General features: G+C 41.3%; 1 protein-coding gene across 2 annotated transcripts in view; it reads left to right on the forward strand.

Moving 5' to 3' along the window:
- Window positions 1-24,992, forward strand: part of top2b (DNA topoisomerase II beta) — a 132,315-nt gene that overhangs the window by 27,381 nt on the left and 79,942 nt on the right. For both annotated transcript variants that reach the window (XM_060904758.1, XM_060904759.1), the window contains exons 5-7: window positions 3,608-3,753; window positions 10,004-10,101; window positions 16,101-16,313. In XM_060904758.1, the coding sequence (XP_060760741.1) occupies window positions 3,608-3,753; window positions 10,004-10,101; window positions 16,101-16,313 (457 nt within the window). The remainder of the gene's footprint in view (window positions 1-3,607; window positions 3,754-10,003; window positions 10,102-16,100; window positions 16,314-24,992) is intronic.

Here is a 24,992-nt window from a genome sequence, read left to right on the forward strand (position 1 = left end):
TGCGCACGACGTACTCTCAACCGGAAACGGAAACTATGAAGCAGCTTTGAAAGTGGATGTTTTTTCTTTTCTTTTCTAAAACGTGATGGTTTTTTCGCAGGTGACACTGAGACAGTCTATCAGTAATCACTAGGGTCACGTCACGTCCATAGACTGTATAAAATCAAGTTCAGTGATTTCTCAGCAGCGTTATTTAACACGATCAGTTGATGGCAGAATGGAAGGAGGCGGTTCTTCTGGAGAATGCACGCACTCATGGCCCATGAACCCATGTTTCAGTTTTCTGAAAGGATTAAAGATTCGTTTAGATTTAAATGTTTGCTTTGTTTGCCAAAAATCACAGCTGATTTAAAAACTTGCCATCCAACCTGCGGAGGCATATTGAGGGATATAAACGTTTTATTCCAAGAGAAAGCTTGCAATGAAGTTGTCTGTGCTTTTAGAGCTAGCGATAACGTTGCAATAGCTATGCAGTCTGGTTAGTCACATGACTTTCTGTGGATTTTCCCGCCAAGTTGCCATCGCCTTGTCCACGGCTAACGTTTACACACAGCTAGTTAACTTGGACGCTGTTAGTTAGCATGTAAAAACGGAGTTACGCTAACATGAATAACGTTAACTTATCTGAAGTCCTTTCAGAAATATGTTTTAGCATAATCTTGCCAAATAAACAGAATGTAGAAATCTTTCTTTTCTAGTAGCGTTAGCTACCCAATATGATTTCGAGTTTGAAAAGAGTTTGCTAGCATGTCAGGTGGAGTTTCACTGACGAGCTAGCTTAACGTTAAACCACCATGATGCACAGCATGCGTTCACTTTGTGAATTCACATTTCTGTCTTTGGTAACGGCGTTAGGTTTTGTAAGCGTTGTGGCAAGAATACAACGATGCGTTGACAGAAAATGTATTTTAACCAGGGCTTTGAACCAGAATTTTTTCCTATTGGTTCGTTCCGAACAGAAACGGAATTTTAACGTTTCCGGTTTTGGGTTCCACCATTAAATAGCCGTTCCCGAACCGGTTAGAACAAAAAAATTTCGTTCCCGGAACGGTTAATTACGTTCCCTGTCAGCTGTTTAACAAATGGCTATAAAATTATGTCTCTGTCTCATCCAGCTTAAGCCAAATGTAGGCTAATTCTATTACAACCTTCATTAAATAAGACAAGAAATAATTCAAAACAATTATTATTTCAAATGTCGGCGATTTGGATTCTCAGTATGTCTTCCCATCCACACAAACAGAAAAAGTGCCAAAAATGAAAGATAATTCGTTTAGTGTGTTACCAAAGGCTAGTCAGGCCCTATAGAGGGCTACCGCATGACGTCACTGCGCCGCGAGATTTTGTTAGGCGCCATATTGGAAGACCAAGTACACATCTATGCAAGTACATACATACATAAAACAAACTACACCTGAAATGTAGCCAGGGCCGGTTCTGCCCTAATCTGGACCCGGGTGCAACATCGCGCAACCCCCCCCCCCAAAAAAAAAACACCAGTCTAAATCAGGACAACCATCACATAACTATAACTATAAACATTTTATATCAACTATTTTAACTAAATGGGCTATAATAAATAAGCCTGCAGGCAGCCACAGCGGGCTGCCTCAGAAAAGTAACCATTTGTCCTACCTTAAAACTCGTTTTGCATTTTCTGCCTCCTTTTTTGTATTTTCGACCCTCCGTTTATTTTCTTTCCTTTTCTGAAAACCCGATTTGTGTCCAGAGATTTTGTTCTGCTACCAACGAACTAACTCGTCAGGTCTCGTCTCTCAAGCCCGTGATGATTCCCATGGGAAGGGCAACAACTGATACATTTTTACAAACAGCCAATAGGGAGGTTGCATCGTTCAGGCTCTTCTTTGCTCAGACACTCAGTAATGCACTTACTCACTTATTATCACATGGAGACGTGATAGTAGTCCACCCTCCCGCTCTCTCCATTCAGTCAGCGAACGTCACACAGGAAGTGAACCCCAGCGGGTCATAGAAACTTGCGCAGGAGAAGAATGGCTTTTTTATTTGTAGGCTACGGAAACTTTGAGGAACGAAATAAAAACCGGTATTAACCGGTTACCATTATTTTTAATAAGCGTTTCTGTTCCGGAACATAAAAAATAATAAAGTTTCTGGTTTCGTTTCTGTTCCATGTGAAATAGAAAAAGTTCCCGGTTTTCGTTTTCGTTCCTTGAACTGGTTCAAAGCCCTGCTTTTAATACTTGAGTATTTTTAAAAGCGAGTACTTCAGCACTTTAACTTAAGTAAAAATTTGACTGGGCAACTTTCACTTGTATCGGAGTAACATTTGACCAGCGGGATCTGTACTTTGACTTAAGTAATGAAGACGGGTACTTTGTCCACCTCTGGCTGATATAGACCCTTTTCAGTCACGTGACCTTCGTAACAGCGACCGCCATTTTGGACATGTAGTGGACTTCGGCTCGAATCGGTTTGAATGCGACAAACATAAAAGAAAAAGGAGCGAGATGCAGAAAACTGTATTTACTAGTTTACTGTAATTATGATCTGGCAGCTACTTACACCGGATCCAGTGTAAATAGCTGCCGGAGCCAACGTCCGAGCTAGCGAGCTAGCGCTGGCTCCGGCCGGCCGGAGCCAGCGCTAGCTCGCTAGCTCGGACGTTGGCTCCGGCAGCTATTTACACTGGATCCGGTGTAAGTAGCTGCCAGATCATAATTACAGTAAACTAGAATGGAATGTTAACAGCAATGTAATGCCTTTTCTGGCTAATTTTATTCGTCTTACCTCCAACAAAGTGGTCACTACACAAGCGTTGGTATGCCGCTATCCATCTTCTCCGTCGGTCAGCATCTACCGGGATCCGATAAAATGATAACCCTTGCCTTGTTTGTTGATGGTTACTACATCCAGGTACACAACAATATAGTGGCATGATGGAAGTCTTGCTGAAAATAAACACTTTCTTTGCTGCCGTTCCTCAATGTTGGCTGTGGTAAACTACTGGTAGTACATGTCCAAAATGGCGGCCGCGTTTGTCGTGACGTCACGTGAAAAGGGTCCATACATAACTTTATCCTTAACTGTTCATCTGGGAGCGTGTACATTTATTATACCCCCAGTCTGAATGGGGGACTGGTTTTATGCCTCTTTCCGTCCGTATGTGAAGTTTTTTTGGTCTAAATGAAGCAGGTAATAAAAGAAGTTGAAGAGGAACAGGGAAGGACGGCGCTAAAAAAAAAATTCACTAGACGAGACGCGTGTTCATGAAAATGTTCGATATTAGAGATGTTTAATTGAGCAGATTTTTAAAAAATCTGAGATGTACGAGAGAAGGTGAGTTGAAGGACGAATGTACCGGAGGGAGACGGGTAAGAGACTGATGGCATGCCGATTATTCATTTCACATTCACTTCACCTTTAGCACGCGTCAGCAGACTGCATCCTTCTCTCACACACACACAGATCAGCATATTATCCTCACCCGCACACCACCTTCACGATCATTCTCAGGTTTTTATCTGTGGTTTAAATAAAGAGTCCTGCCTGCTCTCTTTTGAGACAAAAGATGGTATTCTGCCTCTTCAGCTCTTCTTGTCTATTGTGTGTGATTTTAATCTCTTAGGGAGTCTAACACAATCGCCATATGGAACAATGGGAAAGGAATCCCTGTCGTGGAGCACAAAGAGGAGAAGATGTACGTCCCCGCGCTGATCTTTGGACACCTCCTGACCTCCAGCAACTACGATGACGACGAGAAAAAAGTCACAGGTAACTACAAGAGCTAAAGAGAAAGTGCTATGTTAAAAATATCCAGCTACTAAATAATATATGAAAGGCAAAGCATTGTGCGCTGAGGTGGCATACAGTGTACGGCTAAAATAATATTGAATTCAGGACCACAATGTTCAGCAGTTTTAGCCTGTTTAATTAAATCCAAGATTATTTGAAAGGTTCATCAACAGCTTTTTTTTTTTTTAAGATTGTACTGTTTGTGTGTGAGCGAGGCCCTCTGGGCGGAGGTCAGTATTCAAGGCCGAGGTCACGGTATTTCACGATACAGACCGACCTTAAGCTGGTAAATAATATATTTATTTTTTTCTTGACCAAATTCTAACAGAAAACGAGAGCGCCCGAAAGGGAAAACCGAGCCGAGCCGCCATTTTGAATCCTCATTCACGGCTGTAATGCAAATGGCTTCCTCCTCGGTATACAAGTGCACTTCCATGGCAGGAAAAAACGACATGTTGCCGCCTATGTAGTCCCCTATTTATACAAAATTGAGTCATTCAGGATTCAGCCATGTTTTTGCTCGGCGTTAGCAACAGTTAGAGGTTTTTAGCTTTCTCCTGAAATGTTTTCTTTTATTTCTTCTTCCTCAGGGTAGTAAAACTCGCTTTCGCTGTGAACACTGTCGTTATCGCTATCCATGCTGTAAAATTAATGCTATTCTCCTGAGAAACGCTGGCAAAAATTTATAAGATTTTTGATAATCTTATAAATAAATCTTATTTAAAAAAAAGATAAATGTTGACAAAAAATGCTACTATGTTTGTTGTTGTGAATGAGCGAATCGCCGTAGGTCCGTAACCGGGGTCTGTATTAGGGATGTTAACCGATGACCGTTTGACCGGTGGTTGACCGAATCAACGTCAACTGGTTAATTTTTTTTTGGTTGTCGGTGAAAAAAAAAAAATCATTTTGAAGCTGCCGATTTTAGAGCGGAGAACCTGGAATTCTGTGTTTGTAAACGCTTGGGGCATATGCCATGCGGTGTAAGGACGACAGCTGACAAATCAGAAACACCCATTCAGTCATGTCCCGCCCTCCCACCCCAGTTGAACACAGCTGCCACTCGGCGAAAGAAAAAAAGTGTAGACACAGGCTTTTTAGCTTACAAATTACTATTCTGTTGTTTTTTTTATTATTATTAGAAGGCACATGGAGTTTAGTCCTGCCTTGGCCAGTGCATTCTGAAAGTATGTTTCGGTCTGTAGCCAACAATGCATGTTATTGCAGATCATCTCTCTCCACACAAACTAAAGGCGCAGATGCCGACTTTTCCACGGCTTTTTCATGGACTGTAACGGCATTTGCTTATGGAGTAATTTTAATACAGAATTTACTCTGATGAAATTATTCAGACACTCCAACGCGCCCCCCCAAAAAAAAAATCGGATCTGCACGAGCCGTGAAAAAGGCACGCCATTTGCATCCCTGTTTAAACTCATAGGTTAACCGACTTTAACCGGCTAATGAGGCTCGGTGGTCGGTCAAGATTTTTTTTAGTTTTCGCCATCCCTAGTCCGTATCGTAGGATACAGACCCTCTCGCCAGCCAATCAGAGCGCAGGATTTGGACCGCGAAAAAAATAATTAATAACTGTTAATTATTCCATGAAATCGAGTTGTGCATGAGCTGATTCATTAAGAAAGGAGATTCATTAAGAAATGCACGTGATACCGTGGCCCGGTGCATCGGAGGAGAATACGAGTGCACTTTTCAATTTTTAGGTGCTCTCTGGGGCATTCTACTGTCAGTCCCATTTTCACTGCTGATGATGACCATTCTTATTGCTGTTTTATGGGTGTGTGTTATTGGTTTGTGCAGGAAACTGACTGTATAGCATAACATAATCCAAAATAATAACATGCTAGTGTAATTAATAGCCTCCACGTGCAGTTGGAATGTCAGCCAGTAAAACATGAATTACTAACGAAACCTGTGTCGTTGAAATAAATAATTTATTAGCATTAAACTAACCTGCAGTGAGGAAAAAGGCTTAATTATTTACAGGGCTCGACATTAACTTTTAAACCCACTTGCCCTGGGGGGGAAGTGGGGGGAAATTTCCACTTTCCCCCCAAATATTATCACTCGCCCCCTATTTTGTGAGCACTACTTTTTTTTTTTTAAGGAAAACCATAGAATATTTGTGAATTGCAACATAAAATGGATCTCACACACTGAGTTGCAGTTTGGTTATTGGTTACTTTTTACTTGTAACAGACAATAACAATTTTATCCAAAATAGTTTTTTCTGCCTTAGTCGATTTATTTCCATTTCACACGCATGCAGCTGTTGTAAAGTTCAGTGTGTTTGTGTAGAACTCTCTCAGACTGTAGGTTCAGTACTCGATAATGTAGAAATCGTAAAATAGAAATCTAACGAAATTTGTTAGATTTCTATAGGGTGCCAAGACTTTTGAACAATACTGTGTTTTGAGAATATGTCTTTTTTTTTTGTTATCATCCACCTCTAAGTTAAAAAAAAATAAAACCCGTGCTGTGTCATGACAGACAGGAGAAAGTTTGCGTTTAAAACTGTTCAGTGTGTAGGTTGTGGGTTTTTTATACAGACCTGGCAACCTGTAACTGAATTAGCGCAGCCGGTCTGTCATGACGCAGCACAGGGATTTATTTATTTAATTTTTTTAAATAATCGTAAGGTGGATGATATAACAAAAAAAAATGATATAAATATTTTGCACAGGACTGTGTTCCTCTGAAAACAGAAACAAAGCTCCGGCTCTCTCTGCTCTTAATCTGTTCTGTTCTTTCAGGATTTATCGCGCATGTCGCTCCTTGTAGAGTTTTTTACGCCCGAGTTGTTTGAAACCAATCTGGGTTTTCTGTGTCGAATAAGGAAGCGGCTTCACCTTGAAGAAAATCAAACACTTTCATGAAGGCACTAACTCGAACGCGAGCAGAAAAACAAAGCAAACCGAGATTCTTAAGCAAACTCTTCCATCCTCACCTCCGACTTTGTTTTTGTAAAATACATTTTAAATACAATCGTGAATTTCTGTGGAGTTTTCAGGCTGAGCTCCTCTCCTTGCTTCTATTTGTTAGCATTTTTCTTGATAGCGGGGAGACGGTAATGCCTTTTTATCTGATTCTCTGTTTGAAGAAGCAAAACCAGCGCAAAAATTAACCATATTGAAGACAGATGAAGCCTTGCTTGCATGACAGACGGTGCCTGTCTGACCCCAGCTGTAATTATCACGTGATGCGTGACGTCATGCACAAGGGATCTGTAAACAGTACGCGTACCATACTACACCAGCGGGGGGATATAAAATAACTTGCAAAGCAGTAAATGAAACCGAGACTAAGAAAATAGCCAAGACACAATGGCGGATACGTAGTGAGGGACGCTTTTAGGAACTGAAATAAAAGATCAAAAAGCCTCATTTTTATGGTGCTAGTTTGTAATATATGCTCATTTCAACTTGCCTGCTCAGGCATGTCGGGGACATATCCCACTCGTCTGAATGCATGTTTCACTTGCCCCGGGCAATCGGGCAGTCCTTAATGTCGAGCCCTGTTTTATATTTATTAATAATAAATATAATGCCACATCACTAAAGCGTAGAGTACATATACATATGTTCCAGGTCAAACCTGAAAACTAGAAGTAGCAAAGTCCTTTCCCACGCCGTGTGGCGCCGATCCCTGTTTCTGTAGCCCTCGGCCTCTCGCCTATTACATAGCTAGGGTTACAGTGGGTCCTCTGGTAACCATGAGAGTTTGACTGCCCACTCGCATCTGTATTGCAGCGTGCCTTGCAGGTAGATACCTTTATTTATTTATTTTTTTTAACGATGGTCTTTGGTACGACCCGACCGTGAATAGAACTCGCAATCTCCCGATCGAGAAGCAGACACGTTAACCACCAGGCCAACTCGCGGTTGAAAACTAGAAGTAGCATGATTAAAGCAGGGAAGGCTGTTCAGAGAACAGACTACGTATAGCAGCTGTTGCAGCTGTTATCTTTTCACCATGACTACTGACTGACTAGTCTAAAAAAAAAAAGCACTTAACAAGGAGAGACAAATACAGGGTTTTTTTCTAGAAAAATTTAGTATGAGGGAGCGAAGCCGCCCCTGCCGCCGTGCGAAGCCTTTGAAAAATTGAGGCTACAATGGGACATTCTGAGGCTATCTGAGAGGGAAACTGTAACAAATTGTCAACGTTGAAAAAGAAAAAACTTTGTCACACACACTTAGTTCAAATTACAGATAATTCTAATTCCTCATGATTCATCTCATCTCATTATCTGTAGCCGCTTTATCCTGTTCTACAGGGTCGCAGGCAAGCTGGAGCCTATCCCAGCTGACTACGGGCGAAAGGCGGGGTACACCCTGGACAAGTCACCAGGTCATCACAGGGCTGACACATAGACACAGACAACCATTCACACTCACATTCACACCTACGGTCAATTTAGAGCCACCAGTTAACCTAACCTGCATGTCTTTGGACTGTGGGGGAAACCGGAGCACCCGGAGGAAACCCACGCGGACACGGGAAGAACATGCAAACTCCGCACAGAAAGGCCCTCGCCGGCCACGGGGCTCGAACCCGGACCTTCTTGCTGTGAGGCGACAGCGCTAACCACTACACCACCGTGCCGCCCCTCCTCATGATTCAAATTGAAATTTATAATTCAAATTCAAATGAATCAAACTTACAAAGTATTAAATATTCACCAGAGAAGTCTGTTGTTTTCTTATACTAGAATAAGGTAAAGTTAGTTGTTCAAAATGAAAAATAATTCCAGAGCAAAATTATTTTCTTTAAAAGGAAACTAAAAAAGTAAACACTGTAAAGTTGGAATCCAACCCAAATCACACAAAGTTTGAAACCATGCAAAAAATTTAAGCGCGCTGTTAAAAAAAAAAAAACATACTTGAACTTTTCCTGGAACTCGGCCTTTTTCTCATATTGCTTTTCCACTGAACACTCGGTGCATTCATCAGAGCAAGACATCTGGTCTTCGTTCGTCACGGATTCCGTTTCGTGCCGCGGGATGACATCTTTAAATGCCCAAGTGTCAACAAAAATAACTCGCAAACTTCTTCTGTCAAAAGCTCCCTCGCCAGTGGGTGAAAGGTCATTCAGTCTCGAGAAATCTCGCTCTACAAGTCAGCTGACCTTGTATGTCAAATCTCATGAGAGCAGCTGCGACAAGCAAACAACTAAACAGCATGGCGCCTCGGTGTGGAAAACGCCAATTCGGATCGTTTTTGCACCGTCTGACGGTGTATCGACTATGATTGGAATATTTTTGGAGTAATTATAACGTATTTGATGATCAGACACCTTGTCACGTGGTGTTGCTGGGATGTTTTCACGGAGAAAAGAACGTTTTGAGAAAGATTGCATGTTGTGCATGGCCTAAGTGTGACTTGGGGTTCAATCGGCATTTCGGTAAAGCTGGGCATACACTGTGCAAATTTTTTTTTTTCAATCGCGGTATTCAGCTGCTGCTCACACTGTACGATTGAATCGCAGGGGTAAACAGCACGCAGCTTACGATTCCTGTTCTCACACTATACGATCCGATGCTCGGATGCGATGCTCAGGATTTCAAACAGGTTTGATTTTCATCCGATCGATCGGGAGGAGGTTGTGAGGTGTTAATCGCTTGTCGTTACCCCATGTATACTACACGATCCGAGACGCACGATTGAGCCAAAGCTCGGCCCGATCTCCAAAATAGTCGCACGAGTGAAAATCGTGTCAAAATCGGGCCAAAAATCGCACAGTGTATGCCCAGCTTAAGAGGGCGCAGCGCTCCTGTTCCCCGGTTTAGACGAAAGCATGCAAATGGATGTCCGTTCCCACCAGCAGTAGATTTGGAATCCAGTTCTGAACTACAAGTATCCTCAATTTCATCGATCTTAACCTTTTGAATCGTAAAAATGACCGTATTAGATTTATTGTTAACGCTTAAAACTATTCCTGTGCCATTCTTGAGGTCTCAAGGCGTCTATAAACACAAAGTGAGGCCATGGTTCTGTGTATCTCCTTTAAGTAACCTCTTTAAATCTGTGCGTTATTAGAAGGAGCGCCTGAATATAAACCTGTGATTCGCTTGGCACCACAACTACTGTCAGAGCTGCTGTTGTAGGAAATGAATCAATGCCTCGTGGAGAATTCAGTGCCTTATACATGTCCTGTTGCAGTCCAGATTTTCCCTCTCCTTAAACTCAAATGTCTTATCTGTGTTGCGCAGGTGGAAGGAATGGCTACGGTGCTAAGCTCTGTAACATATTCAGTACCAAGTTCACAGTGGAAACTGCCTGTAAAGAATACAAACACAGCTTCAAACAGGTACCAACACCCACTATTCCACTGAAATAAACATGGTTGACTGTAAATTTCAGGACGATAGCAGCGAAAATGGTGTGATGGAATGAGTTGTATATGAATTTTGTGTGCTGAGGTGAGTACTTGTTAAAGGAGCACTGTGGGACATTTCTGTAGGTTTGAACTTGTTAAGCACAGATGCATATGTGGTGGAACCATGTTCAGCTTTTCACCCACAGGTTCCATACCAGATCTGACACCTTCTGGAATTGATTTTGAAGACGTGCTATTAAAGGAGAACTGAAGGCAAATTTTTTTTCATCAGAATTCTTTTTCTCATTTTATTAAATATCGGAACGCATTTTTGATCGCTATTTTGTCGCTGCTATAGCAAGTTATGAGTGTTTGAAATAAGCTCTGTAATATATCAGTCCGTATGTCAAAGCAATGGCCATAAACGAGATTCGTTGAGACCTGTGCGAGACATCGTACAGCGGAAATCAAAGCAACCAACATCTGCCGACGTTGTCAAAAGACGCGCACGCCCTCTTTCAAATGCTGATGTAATCAAGCTTTCCCTGTGTCCGAAATCGCTCCCTACTCACTATATAGTGTGGACGCCATTTTGTAGTGCTGTCCGAAACCTTAGTGAGGATTCTGTGGGAAATGCGCTCAGTATATATATATGTTATTTACTAGCTGGGAAGTCCGTGTCGTGAAATACCGTGACCGAGGTCTTGAAAGTACTGAGCGAGGCCCTCTGGGCCGAGGTCAGTATTCGAGGCCGAGCTCACGGTATTTCACCATACAGACCGACCTTAAGCTGGTAAATATATTTATTTTTTTCTTTACCAAATTCTAACAGAAAACGAGAGCGCCCGAAAGGGAAAACCGAGCCGAGCCGCCATTTTGAATCCTCATTCACGGCTGTAATGCAAATGGCTTCCTCCTCGGTATACAAGTGCATTTCCATGGCAGGAAAAAAACTACATTTTGCCGCCTATGTAGTCCCCTATTTATACAAATAGGAGTCATTCAGGATTCAGCCATGTTTTTGCTCGGCGTTAGCAACAGTTACAGGTTTTTAGCTTTCTCCTGAAATGTTTTCTTTTATTTCTTCTTCCTCAGGGCAGTAAAACTCGCTTTCGCTGTGAACACTGTCGTTATCGCTATCCATGCTGTAAAATTAATGCTATTCTCCTGAGAAATGCGAAAATAAATGTTGACAAAAATTGCTACTATGTTTGTTGTTGTGAACGAGCGAGTCGCTAGAGGTCCGTAACCGGGGTCCGTACCGTAGGATACGGACCCGCTCACCAGCCAATCAGAGCGCAGGATTTGATGGAAACCGGACCGCGAAAAAATAAAATAATGTATTTATCACAAAAATACATACGTGTTTTATTATTTTGAAAACCGACCCGCCGCCTGATCTGGCGTGTTTTAATTGTGCGACAGTAATGGCGTAAATACCAGCACGACGGACTCGTCCTTATCCTGTCGTCTTTCCAACTCTTCTCTACTCCACGTTGGTTCGAAGTCGTATGGAATAATCTCCATCACTGATGAAGCTGGCAAATCTCGAAATTAATCTAAATTGGAATGATATGGCGATCTGGCCGCTGTGTAAACAGTTTACAAAATGGCGGCACTGACACCTGGATGACACTTCACGTTTGAAGTCTCGCACAAGTCTCGTGAAGATCGCGCGGATAAGCGACGCCTGCCGTGGACCAAACGAACTATATTCAACACGGCTAAAAACCGAATAGGCCGATAAGTGTAATATAATATATGCCAATACGAGTCACGATATAAGGTTACTAAAACCGAAAACGGAATAACACGTAATGGAATAACACGTTAATTAAGAAATAAAGCAAGTTTAAAAATGACTTCATTTCTCCTTTAAAGTCACAATGTGTCAGACTGTACAGTATGTGTGGATATACAGTGGTGCTTGAAAATTTGTGAACCCTTTAGAATTTTCTATATTTCTGCATAAATATGACCTAAAACAACATCAGATTTTCACCCAAGTCCTAAAAGTAGATAAAGAGAACCCAGTTAAACAAATGAGACAAAAATATTATACTTGGTCATTTATTTATTGAGGAAAATGATCCAATATTACATATCTGTGAGTGGCAAAAGTATGTGAACCTTTGGTTTCAGTATCTGGTGTGACCCCCTTGTGCAGCAATAACTGCAACTAAACGTTTGCGGTAACTGTTGATCAGTCCTGCACACCGGCTTGGAGGAATTTTAGCCCGTTCCTCCATACAGAACAGCTTCAACTCTGGGATGTGCTTAGGGTCGTTGTCTTGCTGCATGACCCACCTTCTCTTGAGATTCAGTTCATGGACAGATGTCCTGACATTTTCCTTTAGAATTCGCTGGTATAATTCAGAATTCATTGTTCCATCAATGATGGCAAGCCGTCCTGGCCCAGATGCAGCAAAACAGGCCCAAACCATGATACTACCACCACCATGTTTCACAGATGGGATAAGGTTCTTATGCTGGAATGCAGTGTTTTCCTTTCTCCAAACATAACGCTTCTCATTTAAACCAAAAAGTTCTATTTTGGTCTCATCCATCCACAAAACATTTTTCCAATAGCCTTCTGGCTTGTCCATGTGATCTTTAGCAAACTGCAGATGAGCAGCAATGTTCTTTTTGGAGAGCAGTGGCTTTCTCCTTGCAACCCTGCCATGCACACCATTGTTGTTCAGTGTTCTCCTGATGGTGGACTCATGAACATTAACATTAGCCAATGTGAGAGAGGCCTTCAGTTGCTTAGAAGTTCCCCTGGGGTCCTTTGTGACCTCACCGACTATTACACGCCTTGCTCTTGGAGTGATCTTTGTTGGTCGACCACTCCTGGGGAGGGTAACAATGGTCTTGAATTTCCTCCATTTGTACACAATCTGTCTGACTGTAGATTGGTGGAGTCCAAACTCTTTAGAGATGGTTTTGTAACCTTTTCCAGCCTGATGAGCATCACCAACGCTTTTTCTGATGTCCTCAGAAATCTCCTTTGTTCGTGCCATGATACACTTCCACAAACATGTGTTGTGAAGATCAGACTTTGATAGATCCCTGTTCTTTAAATAAAACAGGGTGCCCACTCACACCTGATTGTCATCCCATTGATTGAAAACACCTGACTCTAATTTCACCTTCAAATTAACTGCTAATCCTAGAGGTTCACATACTTTTGCCACTCACAGATATGTAATATTGGATCATTTTCCTCGATAAATAAATGACAGAGTATAATATTTTTGTCTCATTTGTTTAACTGGGTTCTCTTTATCTACTTTTAGGACATGGGTGAAAATCTGATGATGTTTTTGGTCATATTTATGCAGAAATATAGAAAATTCTAAAGGGTTCACAAACTTTCAAGCACCACTGTAGTCCATGAGATGAGCAGCATGCTTCACTTATCTCGTCCATCCAGATGTTTGGAGTCCCATGAGGACAGTAGAGTCTGGCTTGCTGTATAACAAGCATTTCATGTAACTGTAGACACTATTGATTTTCTCCTGGTTGTATTTCTTTAGATATATTTGGTCTAGTGCTTTTATATTAAAGTGTATGTAATGCCTTATTTGTAATGCTTTAAAATGAATATATGTCATTCGTAATGGTAAAAATGAATTAATAAAGCAGGGGGGGAAATAATATTAATCATTTGTTATTTTATTATCAAGCACACAATTATCGATCAATCACGGCGTCCGGATCCTGGAAAAAGGCAGCCTTGCCTCAGGGCTAATCTCGCATGACGTCACGCGTAGAACCCCGGGTATCTGGGTCATTTCGGTTCATCTGACTCCGTGCTTGTTCACTCGCTGAAATTGGATATTGTTGTTGGAATCTTATGAAAATAACGATGGGAAAGCGCCGAGTTGTGTTTGGATGTTTAAATCCCTGTACAGCAGGACATTCAGTTCACAAATTTCTGAGAAATGACTCTAATCTAAAGCGACAGTGGGTGGGGTTTGTGCAAACGAAGCAGGCAGATTTTGTATCGCTGACTAATAATAAATCTGATTCGTCTAGCGTTCATCACCACCAGAACGACCACATGAGAATTACTGGAGCAAAAAAGAAACCCGTTTATTTAATAAATGACATTTGATCTGATGTTTGGACAGTTCGTCGATTCCTCTATTATCGCCCACGTCATATATTTTCTTTCAGTAATTACACTGAATAAGTGTACGTTTCTGCATTTATTGAGGTACATGTAAATATTTTCCGTATATTTTGCAGCGGCCGGTTTAGAATAAAAATCCACAAACCAATCTGTGTTTCCGATTCTCTCTGGCTGGTGGTGCGCTATCGGCGTTGAGCGGGACTGTCGTGAATTGGCATCTGTTTCTCGTCTTGGGGGCTCGAAAAGAACCATTTACTCCGGAATATCCTTGATAATCATCCGCCCCTTCATCCAAGGCCATCCTTAAAAAAAAATCCGTTTCCTGTCCACCGGGTGAGCAAAAAAAATTTCAGTCGGGAGGGAGGGATTTTTTTATTTTTTTAATATATATATGGATGGATAAGAAATTGCAATGCTGTGATTGCTTTTTCTTTCAGTACTTTTTTATTACAAAAGCAGACACATTTAATAAAATATGACGGTTTAATCAACTGAAACTTGTACAAAAACTTTAAGTTAGCATTTTAAATGCTGACTGCAACATTTGCAAAACTTTTACAAAGGTGCTTAAAATGTCCGACACGGACTTTCTGTAGTTCTAAATCGAGCGTTAGGCCTAGTTCGGATGAAATTACACTATTAAAATGATCAGTGAATGATTTGTTTTTCTGAATCTTTACTATTTTGTTGTTCGCTAGAATACCATTTTGCGATTTCACACTTAAGCAAATGTTTGAAAATTCCGGATCTCCTTCCTTCATGGTGGCTGCCATTTTTTTGTGCCACACGGCGCATGCGCAGAGCTGATTCAGTTCAGAGTGTGCGCGCACTCGGCGGAGGCAGTAGTGTGTCGGGGCCGCGGAGGGAACAGAAGCAGAGATCACGCTTATTTTGTCTCCGGTAAACCAGTCTTCTCTCGTTCAATTACATGCCGGCATCAAAAGACACCGTTGGTTGTAAATGAAGCCAAACGGAGTGGTTGGAGTGTATTTTCATACACAAATGGAGAAATGTTGGCTGAGTGTGTAATTGTGTAGCCGCCACTGCAGACCGTTGTCGTTGTTAATTCATAGCATGCTCAGCTGCGTGAATGTGTCATGCACCGAAAATAAGAGATTTACAAGCCAGGAACGCCTCATGATGCAATACGCAAGAAAAGAAAGAAGATTTACTGCCATTTTACTTTGTATTTGAGTAAAGTGAATAAATAAATGGTCTGTGGAAAATGCATTTAACCCTGGGAACTGCGTGCACAGGAGTTTATTTTGTGTTTACTCCCCCCCAGCTGGCTACTTATTTGTCATGGCTGGCTAGTATGAGCCTTAGTGGAAAGCCCTGGGAATGCGGAAATGTCAAGGTCGATTTTAGACTTACGAACCCGAAAAAAAATGTCGAAAAACCGGCGTTAAAAAAAAAATTTCAACCGCACAAACGGCACTCACCCGGCCGGTGGACCGGAAACAGAACATTTTTTAATAATGGCCCAACATATAAGAATCTCAATCACTATCGGAATTCTCTCCAAATCGTGATTCCATATCGAGACTGGTCTAACCAGTGCTGCGCACGGGAACGAAATCGATACCTTGATTGTTACACATGTGACGTCATGCACTTTTTCGGGATCTTCCGGTTCAGTCTCGTCAGATTCTGTGAAAATCGGCTGATTTTATTGATTTGTGGCCTTTCGGATCAGCTATGGTTCGAAAACATATGATCAATCAACATAATGATTGTTGTTTTGTCCAAGGGGGGGGTGATTTAGGGACATTAAATTCACTTTGCAGGTCACTGTGAGAAACTGCATGAGTAACTGAAGTTGTTTAAAGTCTGTTTTGCTCTGTGTGCCTTAAAGACATGGCAGAACAACATGACAAAAACCAGCGACGCAAAAATCAAGTATTTCGACGGCGACGACTTCACCTGTGTCACGTTCCAGCCTGATCTCGCCAAATTCAAGATGGATAAACTGGACAAGGATATCGTGGCTCTGCTGACGCGCAGGGCCTACGACGTAGCCGGTTCATGCAAGGGTGTTAAAGTCATTCTCAACGGCAAGAAGCTGCCCGTAAGTCACACCGTGCTGCACGAAAGACAAATCCGATTGGGCAAAATCGTTTTATACGTAGCCATGACCTTGTATGCAAGTTCAGACATCAGCATCTCATATTATAGGAATACATAATAATCTTGTTCCTTAAAAACCTGTCTGCTCTAGCGGAGACTCTACCCAGTCATCTTTTTCTAACTTGTAGTAATGCATTCAGATAGCCTGTCCTCTTGATAGTCCAGGTCCTCTGTGCTGTTCAGAGTTATCGCCTCATTATCAGCGTGTGCCATTTATCATAGCTGTCCAGAGGCTCCGAGAACGTGAACATGCAGCCTGCTTCACCTACATATCATGTAGGCTGTCTTAGCCTCCAGGTACATCTGATCCGAATGTAATCATTGCCTTCAGCTCATTGGGTTTAATGTTATAACTTTAAAGGGGAACAGAGGGCAATATATAGGCCGAATCCCATTTCACCCCTTGGACCAACCCCTTGGCCCTTCCCCTCCATTTTGCGCGTTCACGTGAAGGGGTAGGGGTATCCCAATCCCAGTTAACGCGGAGGGGTAGGGGAAGGGGTAGGGCTTCTGTACCCCTCCAAACGGAGATTTTCCTGGAGCTGACTCCGAACGAAGGGGTTTGAGTGATTTCCCACAATGCCATGCGGATTTCAGCGAGATTTCATGCGGATTTCAGAAAGATGGCGGTTCCCGCGGCGAAAGATTGTCATAAATGTATTTTCTCCATTATTTACGTGTTTTAAGTTGTTATCCAGAGGAAACACGCCGCTTGATTCGCTTTCGAGCTGAGAATGAGCAGCGATTTCTGAAATCCAAGCTGCTGCTAAAAAGCTTTGGGAGTGAGTATTGGCTTGACTGCGTACGTTTTGTTCTGTTATTCTCACTTTTATTGTTTACATGAGTGTTCTGACACCTCATTCTGTCGGATGTGGTGCACGAAGCGCCAAAGATATCCCATTCAGTGGTGTTAGTTAACAAATCACACCTTGCCAGCAGAGATTTCTGGTTCTGTCTCTGACTGTAGCGGCTGGTCGCAGCCAATGACGCATTTGGTTGCGTTTTGCTAACGTAAACGCTGACGGAGGTACGCGATGACGTATGCGATCGTTGAAGGGCTATCCCAATACTTAAGGGTTGAATTTCAAGCCCTATCCCTTGTAGCTCAGTTTCAAGGGGAAGGGCCAAGGGGAAGGGGGAGGGGAAGGGGGAGGGGTAGGGGTAGAAATTAGAATTGGGATTGGGCCATAGAGTAAATATAACAATAAAACACACATTAACGAACCTTATTCAAGACTTACAAAAGTTTTTTTTGTTCTAAGGTTGGAAAGTTTTGAAAGTAGCTCAAGCAAACTATTTCCGCAGTTTGAACAGCCCGCCATGATATTAATTTTATCCAATCAGAATGCACGTTCATTTTCTCTGCGTAACACTCATGACGTATGTACGTGCCCAGTTGTGTTGGCTCATTGAGGTTGGGAATAGCACGTGTGAATCGGAAAGTAGGATGAATTGTAAGTGATCGGCTACACAATGCCACAGTGTGTTGCTTTCGGGTGTAATAACAGGACCGATGGAAAGCATAACGATCCTCCAGACGTGTCTTTTCACTCGTTTCCGCTGAAAAACACCAAGCGAGTTCGAGCTTTCTTCTCTTCTTTCGTCATCACCGGAGTCGAGAGTACCTCTCCTAGGTTCAAACTGGTACCCTTCTAAGCCATAGCCTGCTTGCAGTGTGTCTTGCGGGATCTCTTCGTATGATTCGACAGAGCTGTCGCTTTCACTTGATGCGCCCGACGCCATGATTACACGCTTCTCTCCTAGTGCAGCAGGTAGGGCTGACGTCACGGTCTTTTAAAAATGGCGACTCTTGTGCCGTTTAGCGTACCGACTATTATATTTACAATTACCAAGATATTTTGTTGTTTTCTAGTATATAAATTTGATAGAATACTTAAGAATACGTTACTTTGTCACATCAGCAACTGTATATATTATATTTGGTACCCCTTTAAAGAAGAGCCTTTAATTGTAAAGTCGCATGTGTGGATAAGAGACACAACTTAAACAGCTGCAGCTGGAGGCTGCGGTTTTAACACTTCCTTTAAGCAGCTGGTCGGTGAAAACAGCCTCATGTGCCTTTACAGTTAAACACACTACTGTTTTTTTTTTTTTTTTCCCCCCTCAAATAAACATCTCAAGGCAGCAGAGCACAAACTTCTAACAGTTAAAACCACACACGCAGAATACATCCAGATGTGTTTAAATGGTGGTTTTAAAAATGTAGTGCGATTGTATAAAAAGTAGTATACTCTCGAGACCTTTAAAAAAGGTGTTATTTAACAAAGAAGAATATATAATTATTAATATCGTGACGTTCTCTCTCGCTCTCATACACACACACACACACACACACACACACACACACATATATATTTTAGTGCTGTCAAAAATGTCGCGTTATTAACGCGTTAACTTGACTCAATTTTAACGGCGATAATTTTTTTATCGCGAGATTAACGCTCTGTGACATGATATAGGTTTTTCATAAGCTTTTGAAACTGCCAGGAACTTGAAACAGAGACTTTGCTTAGAAAAACGATAGCAGCTAGACTGTAATGCCACGCCCCACACAGCCAGAGTCCTCTGCCCCCCCCGAAGAGCCACGGTGCTCGGCTTAGGTTTTGTTTTCCCATCGGCGGCTCCAGCCCCACTTTGCAGTGGCTGTGACAAGACGTGTTATGCTCTGCAATAAAAAAAAAAAAAAACATTGGTACAACCAGTGTTCGAACTATGCCGATATTTTCGGAGGGGTCCCTTTTTTTCCCTTGGGGGGGGGGTGCTTGCGCTTGTCTCAGAGCGCGGCTCTCCATCGCGCGCTCACTTCGGATATGCAAATGCTTCCCGTTACACACGATTGCTATGTCAATAAACATCATTTTGACAATATTTTAGAGACCCCCCAACATTTCCCAAATCATGTTTTCAAGGGATCTCATGTCTGTTTCAGGGGATCTCGGATCCCCCGAGTACCCTGTAGTTCGAACGGTGAGCAAGCCCATTCACGTTTTTATGCTGATAAGAGAATTACATGGTTTTTCATGTGACAAAAACGTGCAATTAAATTGCGATTAATCGCGAGTTAACTATGACAGTCGCGACATTAATCGCGATTAAATATTTTAATCGCTTGAGAGCACTAATACATATATATATATATATATATATATATATATATATATATATATATATATATATGCATGCAGAGGTGTCAAAAGTATTACCATTTATTACTCAAATAGAAGTATAGATACTATGGTTTAGAAATACTTTTCATGAAGTAAAAGTATCAACTGAAGCTTTTTACTCAAGTAAAAGTAAAAAGTATACTGATTTCTAAACTACTTTAAAGTACAAAAGTAAAAGTAATGAAAGAGGAAAAAATTCTATTAAGGACAAAGGCGCAGCCTAGAAGTCCACATACAGTCCATTCTCCTGATCCATTAAAATGTGTTTCATGGAGCACAAGTAATAATGACTTGTTGTCTGTAAGTGTTGTAATGGTGTAAAACTTCATACCTCAGAAGTAAGTTATCAATAAATTTTTATTGAAAATGTATATATTAAAAAAAAAAACATTGTAATGTCCAAAATATTGTATAACGCAATATTTTTGCAGTATGCTGGCAATCAGTTTGTGTCCAAAGTTGCATTGCATTCACTGTCTAAACGGCAGTAATAATACAGTATTTGAATGCTATGAATGAATGAATGCTACACTAACACTACTGTAAAATTACAGTTTTTTTCTTTTTCATATGGGACGTGCAGTAGAGGCAGCAGGTTCCAGTTAAAATGCAAGAAAAGCACTTTCTCATCCCTACTAGTTACTGGCTCACCGAGATAGGTCATCAGAATGTTTGTGTTCCAGCAATGCGAGGCTGAACACAGGCGAGGAGAGAAAGGCAGCCGCTGGAATGCCGACACACTACAAGCTAATATAACGTTTACTAAGCTAAGACCTGTCACTTTACTCACTAACACCCACCAAGATACCATAACTGCGTTTGTAAACTTAACCTGACTCAGAAAAGAGAATGCCGCATGGTTCGTGGGGGGGGATTCCACTCCTGACAAACGAACGAGAGCCCGCAATTTACTAACGGTGTCGAAGTCAGAGCTCTGATTGCTGTGTGCTTGGAGCGCCCTGAGCAGTGTTGCCAGATACCGCTGACGTTTTCCAGCCCAAAATATGTCCAAAACCCGCCAAAATGCACTTTAAACCCCACAACTGGGCGGGAAACCGCCCAATCTGGCAACACTGGCCCTGAGTGGCAGTTTATTAGGTGGACAAAGTAATATAAATAATATAAAGATTGGCGCAATGAAATGCAAGTAACGAGACTATTATAAACGTAATGAAGTAAAAGTAAATGCTTGAAAATGTAACGAGTAGAGATAAAAAGTAGGTTGAAAAATTATTACTCCAGTAAAGTAGAAAGTACCAAAATTTCTACTTAAGTAAAGTAACGAAGTATTTGTCCCAGTCAAAAGTTTGGAAACACCTTCAAATTCGATTTTTTTTTTTCCTACATTGTAGAATAATACTGAACTCATCAAAACTATGAAATAACGTATGGAGCATATGGAATTATATGGTAAACAAAAGTGTTAACAACATTTCATCTTTTAAGGGGTGTTCACACGGCAACTTTTACTCCGGTGTAGCACCGGGGCTGCCCCGGTAGAGCGTTCACACGGTACAAAGTTATCCCGGTGTCGCCCCTGAAAGCTGCTTAAACCGGTGCAAATCTAACCCTGCTCGGGAGGTGGTTTAAGAAATTTACTCCGGAGTAAATGCTAGTTTGCGGGGCAGCACCGATATAAAATGGGGCGTCTGAACGCTACAGGGGTAGACTCGCTATGCGTGAGGAGAGTTGATTACATACGGGCATTGCATAATTTGCATCCTGGTATTTTGCGCTTCCAAAATGGCGAATATCAACAACAACAGAACTACGTGTCTTCCAGCGTTGCCAGATTGGGCGGTTTTAAGTGCATTTTGGCGGATCTGAACATATTTTGGGCTGGAAAACGTCAGCAGTATCTGGCAACACTGGTGTCTTCATCCACGTTGTTTTCCCGGCGCTTGGTGATGCCATGACAACCGGGAAAAGGAAGTACATTTTCACACGTGCATATTTCATTTCCGCATTATTACTATCGTATTGCACGGTCGCAAAAACTGCCGTGTGAACGCAAGTGGGGCTGCACCGGTGCTAACACGCTTCTCTCTAGTAAGCAGGTTTGTGACGTGTGAACGCTCCACAAAATTTACACCGGTGTAAGATATATCGCAACAAAATACATCGGTGCAGCATCGATGCAAATATGTGCCGTGTGAACACCCCTATTGATTCTTCAAAGTCGTCACTATTTACCTCGATAACAGCTTTGCACACTGTTGGCATTATCTGAACCAGCTTCATGAGGTCGTCACCTGGAATGCTTCTCAATGAACAGGCGTGTCTTGTCAAAAATGGAATTTCTTGCTGCCTTAATGCATTTGACACCATCAACCAGTAAAGAGTAAATAATAAAAATACAGTAAATAGCCCTGTTCGACAACTGTAGCAATCCATATGTCAAGAACTGCTCAACTAAGTAAAGAGAAATAACAGTCAGTCATTACTTTAAGGCACGAAGTGTCTTTTAGTTAATTAAAATAAAGAAAAAACGTTGAATTTGAAGGTGTTTCCAAACTTTTATATATTATATAATGTGTGTAGAGCTCTTTTTTCCAAAATGCTATAAATCCATTTTGATAGTTTTCAGAAAAATGACATTTATTTACCCAGACCCATAAATTTTGCAAATATTTAATTTATCCTGTTATAATAGATAGTTGGTTCAGGCTGAACATTTTCAACAATAATTGACAAATCTAACAACAGTGTTATTGATTATAAATCCAAAGTTTATTATATATTTTTTCAAAACGCTATAAATCCACTCATTCTTTTTATGCCTCCGCTACCTTAAGGTGCAGGAGGCATTATGTTTTCGGGTTGTCCGTCTGTCTGTGCATGCGTGCATCCGTCCCGAAACCTTGTGAACACGATATCTCTAAGGCTAATGAAAGGAATTTCACCAAACTTTCACCATTTGTGCGCTTTGGGACAAACATGAACTGATTAGATTTTGAGGTTAAAAGGTCACAGGTCAAGATTACTGTGAGGTCAAATGTCCATCCCCAAATCACAACTTAATAAGGCGTGTAGTCTACCAGGCGGAGGCATCCCCATCGACACCGTTGGCGTAGAGTTCTATCTAGTTTCAAAATGCTATAAATCCATTCGTTTTTTCTGTCTTTCTGTTTTTAAAACAAGAGAACATGCTGTAGATGTATAATATCAGGAACTTTCGTCATGCAATTTATAATAAAATCAAATAAATTATATAAACACTTAAATAACATTAATTTATGTTTAATCTTGCGTTTTAAGACTGTCCACCACAGAAAACAACTAACTAAATAACAAATGGCCAGTTAGTTCAATTCTTCAGAACCATCAAAAGTATTCACAACCACCATTTGCAAAAGTTATTTGTGCTCAAGAAGCGACACAAGCAAACAAAACTCCTCGCTTCAGGGCGCCGCCATGTGGGATAGTGTAGAACGCTGACCGAACTCTGATTGGTCTAAAGCAGGGCTTTTCAAAGTGTGGGGCGCGCCTCCCCTGGGGGGCGCCAGAGTTCTTCAGGGGGGGGCGCACCGTGAGGAAACATAAACCAGAATAAGTTACTATTGCGGACATTTAGCGAACTTCAGCTAGCCTTTGCCAGAGGATCGATTTTTAGTACCTAAAGCTACAGTGAGTGAGGAGACAGAGTCTGGGCCAAGCAAAAAAACAGACCCTCCAGGATTTCGCGATGTTGCGATTCAGCCAATCCCCGCAAATTCAGGGCGGTGTTGCAATTCTATCCAATCACCGCAACCTTCCCGCAAATTTGACCAATCATTGGCGTCATCTTGAGGTGATGTCGACAAACTACCTTCCGCCTTACTTCCGTGTATACGTTCAAGAGAAGCAACATGCGCGCAGTGTTGCCAGATTGGGCGGTTTAAGTGCATTTTGGCGGGTTTTGAACATATTTTGGACTGGAAAACGTCAGCAGTATCTGGCAACACTGCATGTGCGAGTCAGTGTTTCTGTAGGCTTAAATTCTGTTACTGAAAGTGTGTTATGTTTACAGTGAAGGACTGTGCACACTTTACATTATTTTTTTACTTAATACAAGAAATTAATGGATGCCAACGTTTTTGCCAAAATGGTATTTTATTTTCCATTGTTTAGGCAGCTTCAGCATCATACTGTGAGATTCTGTTCAAATTGTTTTTTTTCTTCTATGAAGCCTGAGCCATTTATTTTATTAGTTTATAATTATTGTTTAATTTAGTCTTCAGGAGAGACTGCCTGCACACAGTACTAGTATTAATAGGTTTTTTTTCTTACATGAAAGCTGAGGCATTTATATTATATTTTAAGGTAACTTCATGTTGTGCTGTGAGGTTCTCTGCACTTTAACTTTAGAACCAACAGGTGCATTTGGATAAGTAAAGCCTATTTTTCTGCATTTTTGTAGTCCTGGTAATCTTTTATATTGGTAAAGTTGTTTATAGGACCATTTCTCAGTGTCTTTGTTTTTTTAATCGATAGCTTTTCAGTAATAACTTAATATTTAACATATCACTCAATTTTAATCACAAAAAGAGAAAATCGCAACAATTTCTCGCAACTTTCACTTCCTCACGCAATGTAATCGCAACAAAAACCTAAAAAACACCGCAACTTTCATTGCAGTTTTTTTGGAAAACCCCCTGCAACATCAGACATTTTAGCCCACAACAATCACAAAAAAGGCCCGCGGAATCCTGGGGGGACTGAAAAAAGAAGGAAGTATGACCACGATTATTTAAAGTTTGGATTTTCATGGACTGGATCTGAAGATGCTCCACTGCCACAGTGTGTTGTCTGCCAAGAGGTGCTAGCTAACGATGCTATGAGATGTTTAAAATGTGTAAAACAAGATGTTTTAAAAAGAAAAGCACAGATGTTTAAAATGTGTAAAAAAAATGTTGTTTTAAAAAGCACAGATGTTTAAAATGTGTAAAAGAAAAAAATAAGTGTGTACAACAACCATTTTTTTAAATACGAATGGAGCATTAAGTATAGCAACAACAAAAATTGTAAGGGGGGGCGCCGTTGTTTATTTGCTCTCTGAGGGGGGGCTGACTCTCCCACACTTTGAAAACCCCTGGTCTAAAGGAAATGTCGCACTCAGCCAAAAAACAGGTGTAGCGCCTGTCGCGTTTTGGAGACAAACTACAATTTGCAGCACATATAAACAAGGAAATATAGCGATTTGGCATGAAACATTAATGGAGCAGTGAATAGGCTCAGTACACAGCAAAATAGCGCGAAGAATTCATTTTTTTTTTTTAAATTTGGCGTTTATCGTGTTTTGGAAAAGAACTCTTTTTATTTATATATATATATAGCTTAAGGTCGGTCCGTATCATGCAATACCATGACCGAGGTCTTGAAAATACTGACAGTATTTTCAAGGCCGAGGTCACGGTATTTCACGATACAGACCGACCTTAAGCTGGTAAATA

The sequence above is a fragment of the Neoarius graeffei genome, chromosome 22 (genome assembly GCF_027579695.1).
Source record: "Neoarius graeffei isolate fNeoGra1 chromosome 22, fNeoGra1.pri, whole genome shotgun sequence".
NCBI lineage: Eukaryota > Metazoa > Chordata > Actinopteri > Siluriformes > Ariidae > Neoarius > Neoarius graeffei.